At 39.4% G+C, this 14372-nt stretch overlaps 1 protein-coding gene across 18 annotated transcripts in view; it reads right to left on the reverse strand.

The window, feature by feature from the left end:
• LOC122866084 (transcription factor 4-like) overlaps positions 1-14372 on the reverse strand; it is a 267666-nt gene that overhangs the window by 8902 nt on the left and 244392 nt on the right. For 11 of the 18 annotated variants that reach the window (XM_044175256.1, XM_044175250.1, XM_044175263.1 and 8 more), the window contains 4 exons: positions 11971-12109; positions 6171-6336; positions 3332-3561; positions 1647-1797 (listed from right to left, as the gene is read on the reverse strand). In XM_044175256.1, coding sequence (XP_044031191.1) covers positions 1647-1797; positions 3332-3561; positions 6171-6336; positions 11971-12109 — 686 coding nt within the window. Of the gene's footprint in view, positions 1-1611; positions 1798-3331; positions 3562-6170; positions 6337-11970; positions 12110-14372 lie in introns of all 18 variants that reach the window. The other 7 variants (XM_044175260.1, XM_044175259.1, XM_044175252.1 and 4 more) reach the window with 3 other exon arrangements.

Here is a 14372-nt window from a genome sequence, read left to right on the forward strand (position 1 = left end):
AACTCTGTGTGGTTTTGTCTTAGAGCACTCCTGCTCCTTATCAAGGACCTTTGGTACCTGAAGACTACAGAAGATCAGAAAATGACCTCAGTTACACAACCTGCTCCACGATTCAACAGGCAATCACAAATACAATTAAATTGTTTAAAGAGAAAACAAAGTTGTAGAGCAAAGAACAGAAAAAATACATATTCAGTAAAAAGCAGTGACAAACACACACAGTCACACAATAAAATCACACTTACTGCCAATCTGTTGTTAAAATGTACCCAGACCAGACAGAAACTCAAGTTCTGGCTTGTGTTTTTAGCCAGCTGAAATATCAGCTCTGCCAAACAACTGACAATGACACACTTCTACAAATTCATTTAAATAATGGAATAATTTGACCTAAACGGCATTTGGTCTACATGTTGTCTGTGTAAGTTTTAACCTTTTTTTTTCCCTGAATAAGAGTGACAGTAGAAATAACAATACAACTGGAAGAATAAAATGTGAATACTGCTTGTTTGGTTTAAAGTCACAAATAAATTAATAAAAAATGATTTTCATCAGTGAATTTAAAGTTCAGAATGGTTATCAATTAGCACATTTATTTAAAGAGTCATTTACTTAAAGCTAACATTACTATTGTGATTCCAGATACCAGCATATTCTGCCTCAAACTGCCTTGTGACCCTACTATTGTATTTCTTATGGTACATTTGGGATGGTATCTCAAGGTAAACTAAGGTACATTTTGGTGTTACTGTACCTTGTCTCTAGAGAAATTTTTAAACAATAAGCCCTCTTTTCTTCTATATCGCCACATAAATACAAAGAAATCACCCCATTGCCCTTATGTAATGAGTCATCATTCTTTGACATCCCAAACTACATACACATTACATATCTGTATATGTGGAGCCTTTACCAATAAAATTCCAAATATTACAGAATTTGTTTTTATAAAAATTATGAAATCAAATCTGAGTGCTCACTTTTTGGATGCAATAGTTAAATATGGACATATCTGCTTTTCTTTTCTTTTCTTTGGTTAACCTTTATTTATCCAGGGACGTTTTGCTGGGAGGGAGCCCCCTCTTGACACTGAAACAGATTTTATTTTGAAAGTTGGACACCAAACAGGAAGTCTTGTTTTCTTTACCAATATTTTCCTGGCCAGCTTAGTGCACCTATCCCCAATAAAATTGATCAGGTTATATTTTGGTTTTGTAATATAAACTGAATGAAATATCAAATTGTATATTTCAAGCCATATTTTTTGTTTCGGTTAATATAATTCTATTCGGCAGGAAACAAATGGTTAAAAAGTACACAGACACTGAATTAATGGATATCAGACAACTGATGGACAAATCATAACTTGTCCATCTTTTCAGATACTTTTTGACCCTGAAAACAGGAATGTCCTTTTCCAATTTACTCATTTGACGCCAAAATGTAATATATACTGATAACCTAAACTTATTTCATTGGGTGCGTGTTTAGTTTGCCATAGATTTTAAATTTAAAGTGATTGCTTGAAGTTTCTGGACTGGTTTCTGAATTCCAATTCTTTGGTTTGAATTAAAGGTACAACAGCAGATTAGTTTATAAGTGAAATCTGACCATTCAGGGGGGGAGGAGATGTTGCTGCGTTTTACATTTGTCCCAAGGGGTTTGACCCGTCGCCCATGGCGGCGGCGGCGGCGTGGTGTGCGGCGGCCAATGAGAGGGGAGCCCCGTCCGATGTCACGGTCACCTTCTCCTCCTCGCGACGCTTCAGACAGGCCGCCTTGGGGTTCAGGTTTCGCTCTGGACAGAGGGAGAGAGAGAGGAGACATTGTTATTAATTCTGGTGTTTTCTGTCTGTATAAAATGTGTCCTGACTGTGTTTTGTGTCAATTTTTCTTTTCAGTGAATTATTTCTTTACGCTGGATCATTAAATCAGCAGTCAGAATGAAGTCAAGAAGCCAAAAACTTCAGCCTGGTTGAACACAATCAACAGGTGCCACTGCTGCCCTCTCCTGGAGCTCCTACAGCACTACATGTGCTAGAAATCGAATTTAACCTCTTGAACACTGATTTCCATCTTAAATTTGCTTCTAAGCATCTTTAAAGTTAGAATAAAGGAACAATTTTAGACACATTTCCCCCTAAATTCAGCCTGACATATTTGGTATCCTTTGGTATCAAAACCTCCACTACAATTTAAAATAAAGTTCTGTGAGTTCGAACAAAGCTTGGTTGCACAGCATGAGTTTGTAAAGACAAAGTCACCTGTGGCTCAGAGGATAAAGTATAAACAATTGACTTATTTGTGATGTTATCTGGATGATTCCTCACTCAACCTTGACAAACTATACATCATTTGAAAGTGCAAATAACATAGTTTACATGATTCTATCTGTGTAAACCATTTTAATGAACAAAGTTTCCATTGTTCTATATTTTTCTCATTATCAACAAATCCCATGAAAAGAACAGCTGGGCACTGTAGTTTTTCACTTAGACTAATTAGACTAATTATTTTTTTGTTAGTACATTTCAAAGCGTTTCCTTTCAGAACAGACTAGGATAATGACTGTAGTCAAAAAGGTGATTTTCGGGATTGTGGAAAAAAATGGGGGCACTTGCAGCTTGCATCCATTTGCATACCGCTCGCCTCACCCTCCCCTTCCAAACATGTAGGAGAAACTACGGTGGCCGCGAAACTCGAGAAAAATGTGAAAGGCCCTATCTAGAGCCAGTGTTTGGTTTGTCCGTTCTGGGCTACTGTAGAAACATGGTGGTGCAACATGGCGACCTCTGTGGAAGGGAACCCGCTGCCTCTGTAGATATACAGGGCTTATTCTAAGGTAATGAATGATTCTTATTTTCAGGTAATTATACACTAATGAAAACATGCTTTTAAATATTATATTCCATTTCTGCCATTAGCTCCTCCTAAATGTTACACACTGGACCTTTAAGGGATTAAATACATTTTGATTAATTTAAAATCAAATTTGTACAGATTAGACCTTGGTCGCTAGCATGGTGAACTATCCAGGTTCGTAATTTTATATGGGCCTAATGTATGAATATAAAATGGCTACATATTTCCATAACGATGTCAGTTGAACAACAAGATTAGCATATTGGCGATATGATCATAACTGTGGAGTTTGGTGTTTTTTCTATAATTATAATGAACAACCAGTGTAGTCACAATTTCCGCCCGAAACAAACAAACAAACAAAAATAAATAAACAAAAGAAGATAAGAGCAAACCAATCTGGTGCAGTACCTGTGGTTAATATTGTTAGTTACTGAGGTGATTTATTTATTTTTTTTTATGAAACTGACCTCGGACTTGTTGCTCCAGACTGAGGATGACAGCAACGGCCTGGTGCAGGATCAGTAACTTGGTCTGAGGTTTGTCGCTCTTCAGATGCAGCTGGACCATTCTACCCAGCTCCTTGAATGCCTCGTTGATGTCACGGACGCGCAGGCGCTCCCGTGCATTGTTGGCCATCCTCCGTTCCCTCTCTCTCTCCATCTTCTGCTCCGGAGACAGGTCCTCGTCATCGTTGTTGCTATGGTGACCAATGATGAGCACGAGGAGGGGCAAGGGAAGAAAAAGCAGGGGATGAGGATGAAAGCTCAGTTTACATTTCTGTGTGTAGAGGCTCATTTTAATACAAAGCCGCATAGATGCTGTATGTTGCTGACCTTTACAAGATGATTCATTAAGTGACAAATAACAAGGAACAGGGCTTGGGAATAGACATCATGTTGTGGGCATTCTGGGTATTTCAAGTCTGCCACAGTTGTCAGCAGCAACTGTGTGTTTACATGGTGATAATGGTGAGTTCACTTCACTACAGATTTTTGACTGAAAATATACAGTGAATAACCAGAAGAGGAGGATCCACTCTAAGACAAATTGGCCCAGGATGGAAGACATGATGTGGGATCACATCAAGAAGCTGTTTGAAGATGGATGTTTCTTGAAATAACTGAAAATCTGTGTGTATCTTTTAGTGCAGAATTTACAAGAAGAAACTATTATTTAGAAAAAGGTCATATGCCCCATTCAGACAGGATTTATTTCTCTAGGGCAGGTGGGATGATTTTAACATTAACTGCCCTTGTCACTGATTTTAATCCCGTCCAAAGCGCGTATGTGGGTAATTTTCTATGCCCACCCAGTAATGATTACAGCCGCAATTACCTACTGTTTTTAGGTGAACTGTCTGGTCCTCTTGTAATTTAAATCCGTCTTGTATTTTAAAGAGGATCTCTACGTTTCTTCCACAATCAGCTCAGTGTGACATTGGACTTCTGTGTAAAAATGGATTAAATCTAGAATGTTTTTGCTAATCTGATAGATGGAAACATGCTAACAACAATAGGCCTGTTTGGGAACCAATATGAAGACAGAAACAATTAAAGCCATGTAATGTAAGCTCAGCTACAGGTAGGTATTTTAGGGCTGTATTTTTAGCCTATATTTGTTTCCATTTTGGCAAAATGGAACCATTAAAAGTATGCCGAATTAACTATTACTGCATCAACTATCACTGCTTTACTTTGATACTGAAGAAGACTTAAAAACCTTATGATTCTCACTAACTCCACACCCCCGATTTTTTTCATTTTCACACTTGTAGTCGTCAGCCCCAACCAACGCTGACTCAAGTGGCATCACATTCATCAGACTTCACACAGCTCCCTCTGGAGACACCAAAAGGCTTCATACAACGTTTTCACATATGCAGTCGTACTCCCCAACACCTGTAAACATACTTTGATGAGTAAAATTGGTTGAGTTCCCCTTTTACTGACAACAGTGACCAGTAGTTAAGAGACAATGCAAAAATGGCCAATAACATGACCAAAAACACAGTGAAGTACAGATAACCAGCTGTCAACAAGTTTGCTGGATCACATGACAATATGTTCCCAAGCCCTTTAACACAGCATGGGCAACATTTTTCATCAGTTTCTTATCTTCATCATCAAAACCATGTATCAACATCATCATGACCGCCACCATGATGTACAAATCTCTGGGTTTGGAATCCAAATGTTTCTGATTTTAGTCGTCCTCCAGGTGAAAAATATCGTTGGAGGGGTGAAGGCTGCTCAGCCGCATCCAGGTCGGGAAATCAACACTGTGACCAAAGCCAACACTTTTGATCTTTCTATGAACTCGAATTTAGCTGGCTTAATGAGTGGCTTTCATACCTTTTGGTCCTTTGAAACATGTTAAAAACCTTTTTTGAAGGCTTGTAGTTTCTCGCCAACAGCAAGAATATTTTTGTTAATGTTGATTTCCCAGCTCCGAATGTGAGGCGGCACTTCTTTGAGAATATTGACTGTGGGCTCTACTCTGTTGTGTGAGAAACAGCTAAAACCAGGCCCAAGACCATGGAGAGACTGACGGGATCAACTGGAAGCTGCATGTCCACCTGAAAACTCTCTTTGTCTTTACAGTGCTTTCTTGGCTCAAGAAGATCAACAGCAGCCATGTTAAAAAACGAGAGATGCCTGGTGGACACGGACATTTTCTGTACAAGAAGTCTCTGTATTAACTGATGTATTTAGCTGCTTCTCATCACACTTGGTCACTTCATCAAAGTCCAGAGGCTGGTTCCAAAAACACTCTCAGCTTAAAGTCCCTCCTTGTGTCCTTTCTCTCCAAAAACTACAAACTTCTTTCTTTTCTTTGTTTTTTATAAGAGCAATTGATCTCAACTGAACACTGATTTGATTGTTGGGGTTGCTACCCAGTTGTGGAAAGTAGCAATGCCACAATGTAAAAATACTCTATTATAAGTAAAAGTCCTGACTCATGATCAAGTGATTTTCCATGTAAATCTCTCTAGATTTCTCCAGAAAATGTCTAAATATCCTGGTTTACAATTTCTGCTCTATCCCATGAAAATGCTGAATGATCACATGTTAAATTTCGCCTTGTGACTGAGAAAAAATAAGGGCCACAGATTGTCACTTCAGTTTGTACAGAATTCAATTCAAATGTAACATCTTGAACAGTGCCTGTCTCCTGGAGAGGTTTGTTTATCAATGACATTTTGGACAAGGAAGGTCTCTGAGCATGTAGGTGTTTTGGGAAAACGCATGTCCCAGCCCAGCTTAGATTTTTGATGGAAGCGAACGTCTGAGAGGTAGGCGGGGTTACCTAGATCTTGACCTATCAATAGCTTTGAGCTCCTTGCTGTCGACGTCCTCCTTCTTGGTGTCCAGGGGTTTCGTGTCTTGCAGGAGGTTCTCGTCCCCCTCGTCCTCAGACTTGATCTCCGAGCTGACGGAGGAGGTGCTCTGGCCCTGAAGGCCTCCGGACAGGGCTGCAGGAGGATGGGGGAGTGGGGGGAGAAGGAAAAGGAGGGGTTACATAGATAAATACAATATATGACAAATCGCGTTATTATGTCACCAAAGTTACACACTTAGGTCACGTGATGAAACCTAAGCCAACTCCACTGGCAAGAAGAAAGTACCATGACATTATAGCACCATGACACCTCTAAAGCTGTGTTCAGACTTTAGGAGTAGCAAGTTCACTGTAGGTGGTGAGAATTGAGGTGAAGACATCTCAGTTTCAACTTGAGTGAAAAATTCACAACTATCCTGCACAATGACAGCACTGGCCATTGGTTCAAACATTTAAAATAACCTATGTTTATGTTTTCCTGACAAGATGGCAAGAAGGATAACCGTGCTCCCCAAGCAGCACAGGCGGAAGTAGCGTGCCGTTTTTAGACAGTCGAAAAGCAGTCTACGGAAGAGGTTGGGGCGGATGGATGGGGCAACAAAGTGTTAGACTTTGACAAGACTGCTGCTGTTCGCATCCCATTTACTGCCACCAGTCAATGTTGGTTTCTTTCAACCATGACCACAATCTTTTCCTAACCTTAATCAAGTAGCTTTGATTGCCTGAACTTAACCAAACCTTAAACACACAGTAGCAGAGGAAAATAAGAAAACACTCATATGAGTGGTTTTTTGGAACCAACTGACAAAAGAATTATTTTGCTATTTACATATGAGTACTTGTTGAGAAAACTACTACAGAGGAGTCCTTGAACAAGGCAGCTCAGAGAAAAACTGAGGCTTCACTTCTAAGAATAAACAGGTAAGTCATGTGACTATGAAACAGGGTACTTTCTTATTAAATTCGCACTTCTAGGTTCATTAAAAAGGGGCAGTGACAGAAATACAAATTAATATCTACCTTAATAAATTGGTTAGTTGATATGTGAACTGTCAGAGAGCCAACACAGACACCACCAGCTCCACCCACTGCAATCAACAGATCTCACTCACCTGAGTACTGACCACACACCTGCCACTAATCACCAACTCCACACTATATAGTCACACTCCCCCAGTTCACTTACTGTCTGGTCTCAAACCTCTTACGAGATTCTACCCGACCGCAGTATCGCCTGACAACTCCCTAAAGACTTTGGACTCCTCCGTTGTGTGTGTGTCGTCTACTCCTGGCTCTCCTGTCTCCTCCAGTGGATTGAACTACCTACTCTACCTCAGATAAGACTCATAGACCTTCCTAGCTTCAGCCCCTCGTATCCACCGTCGTTGCTTTTCTCTGTCTGGCTATTCAATAAAACTCCCTCGTCATTGTACTAACCTCCGTGCCCCGTGTCTACCTGCTGACATGAACATGTTGCATTCATGCCACATCTTATTATTATCGTTATTATGAACATTCGGGTGGGAAAAACAGTTTCCTAGTTGTAATTCCAAGTCAGACATAATTTCTGACAACAGCATCTCCCACTCGGGGTAAGTGGTAACAAAACAGTAGCAAAATAGCTGCAAAGCCTCCATCTCTGTCAGCTACATGTAAATAGAATCTAATATTCACACTAATACAATCAATGCAGCTAATTAAAAAGGAGCTACACACTGTTTGTATCTGTGTCACTTGTTGGTTAACCTCTACAAATACGATAAAATTAAGTTAATTTAGGCTAGCAATGGCCATCCTGGAATAATGAGTGAACGTCACAAAGACAGAACATGTAAGGGTTTCCCGTTCTTCCCATTCTGCCGACGTAGTGTGAATGCAGCATCAGGCCTGTCTGAACACAGCTAATTCTCCAGTTGACCTCCAAGATGGCGGCATGGGAGATTTGTGATGCAAATGAGAAAAAAAAAAGCCTCTGTACCCTCTATCTGCCTCTCTCCTCAGCTGAACAGTGCAGTCTTTATTTGACGTCTGTATGGATCCGTCACTGGGACGCTGCCAACTTCTCAGTCAACACAAAACACTCCGCTGTGTTCCCACACACACAACCAACTTTCAGCCATTTTGAATCTCCGTCTGCCTGACTGGAGGCATTTTGTGCGAAACTTTGAGTGACGGCCTGTATTTGGTTTGTGTGTGTGTGCGTCTCTTTTCATACAATAGCTGTGTTTGTGCATAAATAGCTGCATTTAAAAAAGCTTAAAACTGTGAAAAGTGACTTTGTGCTTCTCAATGTCTGAACCCAGACAGACGCAAACTGACACCGGAGGAGACTGAACACACATTTTGGGGAAATAAAAAAAGACTTATTGAGGGTAGCAAGTCTGAATCTCAGTCGGAGTCTTAATTTCTCTGATCTAATCTAGTTTCTAATATATCCATCTAATGTTAACAAATATGTTCCAGTTTATATCAATGCAGCTTTTCCAGTTCCTCCTTTAGTTTCTAAACTTCCTTCACTTTATTTCCAAGCAGAGTGTGTTCACTCTGGAAAAGTGACAAAATGAAGTAAACCCAAAGACGTTAGTATGCAGACTAAATCAAGAAACTACTCAAACCTGCAGACCATTAAAGGCCCTGAAAACCTCTTTTCTCAATCAGCTTCTAACTATGAGCAATGCCATGTTACATGAATACAGTTTTCTGCCAAAGTTAAAACAGTTTTACTATACATTTGCTATATTTCTATATCCTATTCTCATATAACACACCCTAAATGGTGTAGCCCTCCTTATTTTTTATTTATTTTCTCTATTTTTCCCTGCAGTGCAATTTTTTGTTTATTTAGGTAATTATCATTATTGTTGCTAACATTTCTGTTGTTATCATTATCACTATTGTTACTTTTATCAGTTATTTTCAATATTGTCCTGTTTTTTGGCATTCTTTGTTTGTATGTTTACCTCTGGTCTCTGTAAATTCTATATTTATTATTATGGTTAACTATCTGTTAAGAATTGAGTAAAGTTCTGATCATAAAAAAAGGTTATTTCATATGAGAAACTTCTGTCGGTGTCGTTTCGTCTGTACTCTCGGTGGTTTGAAATGGGCGGGGCTCTGCTGGAAAAAGATGACATTACGTACTTCTGCGCACCGATCAGCATTTAGCAACATTTGAAATAGAATCTGGGTTGTTTGGTCACTGTCAATCAAATCGGATCAAACCACACCCAACACAGTCCTGCTGAAGCAGATCAGTGGAGTTTTAAAGTGGAGTGTTAAACTCAATAAATATTACCTCAAGATGCGTTTCTAACTTTGTCGCTTATGTAGTCATAAATATTCAGTGTTATGGAGAAATACTAAAGATTTGAAGCCAAGTTTTCAGAGGTTTTAAAATATCTCGTGTATGGTTGTGGAACAGCAGCAGGAAGACTCTAGAAAACACAAAATTAATATCAAATCTTTTTGAAAAAACATTTTTTCCTCTTTATTAGGTTTAATTTGGCTTTCCAAAGTTGCAGTTTGCTTGACATGTGTTGGCACACATATTGCATCATGTCCTGTTAGTACCAAACGTTAAAGAACATTGATTTCTAGTTTGCTAACTAAAAAGAACAGTACACTATGCCAAGTCAGCCCAGTATCCAAGGAATTACATTCATACTGGATGATTCCACACCTCATGATTTATGTTTAGTTGACAGTGTTCAGTTCAGCCAGTGTTTAGTGCTTTATACATTTTGGGTTAACTGACCCTTTAAATTAGGTTTCTAATATATACATTCACTGATCAGTGACTGTAATAAAATAAAATAAAATCACCCAACCTGCTCTAGAGAGATAAAACCTGTTTGAAAGAGGGAGAAAGAGAGTATAAATTATATAAATGTAATATAAATATAAACATAATAAACTATTAATATAATATAAATCTTTACTGTAATTATTTGGAAATTCAGAGAGAGGAGGAAACCACAGCTCTGCTACTGAGTCTGAAGTATTAGCTGCCAAAAACATTTTAATACCCTCTATTTACAGCCTCTACACAGCCTCAACTCTCTGTGTATGTGTGTGTGTGTGTGTGTGTGAGAGTAAGGAACTTCTTCTGGCTGAGTGTGTGTTTCTCTCTCTCTCACCTCATTACACACTTGGCTCTGGCTGCAGCTGGCTGAACTTTGCTGCCAGCAGACTAATTTTCAGCCTTTAAAAATGAGCTCAGGGATAATTTGCTCCACAGCACGCTCATATACACTTTTCTTCCTCCATATTCATATCACACATACCGTATATTTATTTACCCTCCTCGTTAGGTTTTTTATCACTCAGGCAGTGAAGTCGAGGCTTGCCAGCTGAGCTCTAACTCCCCTGAAAAGCCCCGTTTTGACTGAAGTCATTCTCAACTTTCTGATCCTCGTTCTGGGACAGTTTTCTCATCTTCACCTTCTTTTATATATATTTTTGTTTTCCTTTTTACCATTTTGTTTCTCTTCTTCCCCCCCCCTCTATTCAGTTTCATCTTTCATGTTTTGTATCTTCTCCATTTTTCCCTCCTCTCCGTTTTATCGTGTCTTTCAGCTGGGGGCTGGGGCCAACCCCAGCTGACACTGGGTGAGAGGCGGGGTACACAGGTCGCCAGTCAATCACAGGGCTAACACATATAGAGACAAACAGCCATTCAAGCTCAGAATCACACCTATGGGCAATTCAGAGTTGTCAATGAACCTAACCTGCAGGTCTTTGGACTGTGGGAAAACCCACGCAGGCAGGGGAGAACATGCAGACTCCACACAGGAAGGCCCCAGCCGTTGCCTGGGTCCTGACCTTCGAATCTAACCAGTCCATCGAGTTGACTGATGGAAATGGAGTGTAACGACTTGACAGTTCTGTCTGGTATCAGGCTACCCCAGCCGGCCAGTGGGTTTGAAACCAGAACCCTCTTGCTGTGCTAACCACTGCACCACTGTCCATTTCTTTCTTCCCACATTGTCTTTTTCTTTCTCATCTTCTTCATTATTGCCTTTCTTACTCATCTTCTTTTCTCTTTTCAACATTTTTCTCCCTTTTTTCTCTTCCCTCTTAGTCTTATTTTTTTTTTTACAACTGTCTTCAGTCATTTGTCATCTTTGATTTCTTGCTCTGTCTTTTCATCTTTTTCTTTTTATGTATTTTCAGTCTGCTCTTTTGTTGCTCGTCTATTTATTCATTTTTTTGTCATCCTTTTTTTTTGCTCCTCCCTTTCAGCTTTCTCTTTCTTGAGATTAGCTTCTTCCTCTTTCTCTTCACCTTTACTTTTCGGTCCCTTTCATGTTCCTCTTCATCTCCTCTTTTGCTTCCTCTTCATTATTTTTTCTTTTCTTTTTATTATTATGCAGGGTTCATTTGGTGCGTTTGTGCGCACAAGTGCATGATGGGATAGCAGTGCCAATATGGAATGCATGGACAAAATCAACAGATGCTGATACAGTATGTCCATCACCGACTCTTTGTTTGTTTCTTTCTCTGGTCAGTGCTCACTAAAAATCGGGTGCAAAGCAAAGATGGGAACATGAACGCAGGTATTTTTTCCTGTCATCTGTAAACGTTTCAACTGAAGCGACTGAAATACAAAAATGTAATGTGAACCATTAAGCAGAAAATGTCTATACAAAGTAACTAATAATAATAGAAGGAGAACATTCCTAGCAGAATAGAAATTTGGGATTTGGGGACAGTGTCGGATGCTCGGTGTATCTATGTAACTGATGTCTGAGAGCATGGCGGGTCTTACCGCGGTACGGGTCGGGCTGATTGAGGTCCGGCGAGGTGGCTGACTGGACGGGCAGCTGAGGCACCGGCACCTGACCTGCCATCGAGTGTCCGCCACGCAAACTTCCCACGCCGCTGCCGTCTTCTCTGTGAGAGCCCACCTGGAAATCAGAGAGAAGAGAGAGAAAAAGATTAGATTAGATGGATTTATATTTGAACAAACAGCTGCTCTGATTACAGCTGATACAAACACAACAGTGGCACAAAGTCTAACTTCTGAAGTCCAGATGTAGTCTGAACCTGTTTTAAGTCTGAGCTGGCGGTTTCAGGCTTGTTTGGGCTCTAAAGTCTCTGAACTCCCTTGGACTTACACTAGGTTGTGTTTAATTATATTGTCGTTATTTTTTTAATAGTTTCTTCTTTTAACCCTCAAAGAGAGAACAATTGTGGAGGCACTTGACTCTCCTGTATTTATTTAGTTTTTCTAACCTATTCTAGCAGTCCGCATCAAGTGCCATACATCACTTGATTCGGGAAAACCTGAAGTTTCAGTCTAATTTTACATTTGCTCTGTCTGAGAACGGATGAATTTACCAGAAAAAAAAATGGCAGTAAAAATGTGGTGTTTTTTACTGTGTACAGTAAATGTGGGTGGGGAAAAGTGAAAAAGCAACGCTTGCCCCTCCCTCGTTATCACCACTGAGGGGCCCTGTGGAGCTGAGGGGCCCTGTGGAGCTGCTCAGTGGCTGCTCAGTGGCCAGCAGATCAGACTGTTGTACTGTGAATGTGTAACTGTGCGAATGTGATCAGGGTGTTCCTGCAAAGAAAAACCAAACTTCCCTACCCTGTCATGGCACTCAGCCCCAAGCCCATTGATTCCTACTGAAAACGTAAATCTTTACATTTCATTTTAAAAAGATTAAATCATTTCATAAAACAGCACTGTCACTCAAACAGCAGTGAGTGGTGCATTTGTTGAGGACTATTTTCAGCGGCGGATTAATACACATTTGGTGCTCTAATGAGTATTTCCAGCAGCAGGATGATGTATTTGGGATTGAATCAAAATAAACTACAGTGTGTGTGTGTGTGTGTAGTGTATGGTAATGAAGGAGCATGTCACCCAGTGTAACAGTGTGGCTAATTGATGTGTTTTTAATAGTTTTTGGACAACAATGGAGCTCTATGACTTAGTTACACGACAATACTTGTTAATAGGATCAATTCATTGCTGGTTTTCATCTTTTCATGGGATTTGTTGACAATAGAAAAAAAAAGAATATCACCAACCTTCAGCCTTAATTTTCAAGAATTTCATACGTTCAATTTAACTTTTCTCACTGAGCTCTGAGAATCGGGAATGCAATACCCACTAATTTTGTAATTAGTAGTTTTTAAAAATGGTTTAAAACATTTCCCAATGCTAACTGCAAGTAACTTTTTATTTTCATTTACATCTGTAACAGTACTGTACTGATTTATGTTGTCTGTAATTATTTTGCTCCTGGAGGGGAGCTACAGTACACGTTCAGCCTATCTGCATTTAGGCTCTGCCTGCTTATCTACTGTTAACTTATGTTTCTTTTCTAGTGATTTAGCCTATTGGAATTTTATTTTCTCTGTTGGTATTGTGCAAATAAATAAACAAACAAGAAAATGTGGCCTCTGAGACAAAATTGTGATTCTGTGCTATATAAATACAACTGACTTGACTTATGTACTACCCTCAGTAGTGGCACGTTGTTTTATTAATTATTTTATTAATCCCATTAAGTCCCATAATTCCTTAAATTATTTATTTATGTATCTTGGTTTTAAATTGTCTAAATTGTTTAAATTGTATTGTGAAATTTAATAATTGGCATATATGATTTGATTGAATTATGTCTTATACTTCGTAGTTTTTCCAGATCTTGTTGTTGCTTATTGCACTTTTTAGCCAATAGAGTATTACGTTACTAGAACCAAGTAAAACTAATTATTTTTGGATATTTTAATGTGAGAACACCAGAGGAGAGGAAGAAAAATGTCACTCTTCAACATTACAAAATGAGATGCAAGAGATGGTCATAAAAATCACCATTGTAAAATAAATTTAACTCTAGTAGATTAACTGACATTTCTCTGCTCTTTCATTCTATTTATTTTTTCTTTCTTTCTCCTCCAGCTGTTGTAGTTCTGTAATTGGCCTGCTGAGGGCATCCTCTGCCTTTCTAAGACACTGAAGACTCCCAACTGTCTCTCTCTCTTTCACACACACACCAACACACACCAACACACACCATCCCGCCCGATGCTTTTTTTCTCAGGTAAACAAACTGTGCTCTGCTCCTCCCGGCTACCTGTGCTTGTGTGTATCTGTGTGTGTCTTCAGTCCAGGTTCATATCTGCATGTCTGACATGTATATTTACAGTTTGTTTTTT

Source organism: Siniperca chuatsi, linkage group LG18 (genome assembly GCF_020085105.1).
Source record: "Siniperca chuatsi isolate FFG_IHB_CAS linkage group LG18, ASM2008510v1, whole genome shotgun sequence".
In the NCBI taxonomy this organism is placed as follows: domain Eukaryota; kingdom Metazoa; phylum Chordata; class Actinopteri; order Centrarchiformes; family Sinipercidae; genus Siniperca; species Siniperca chuatsi.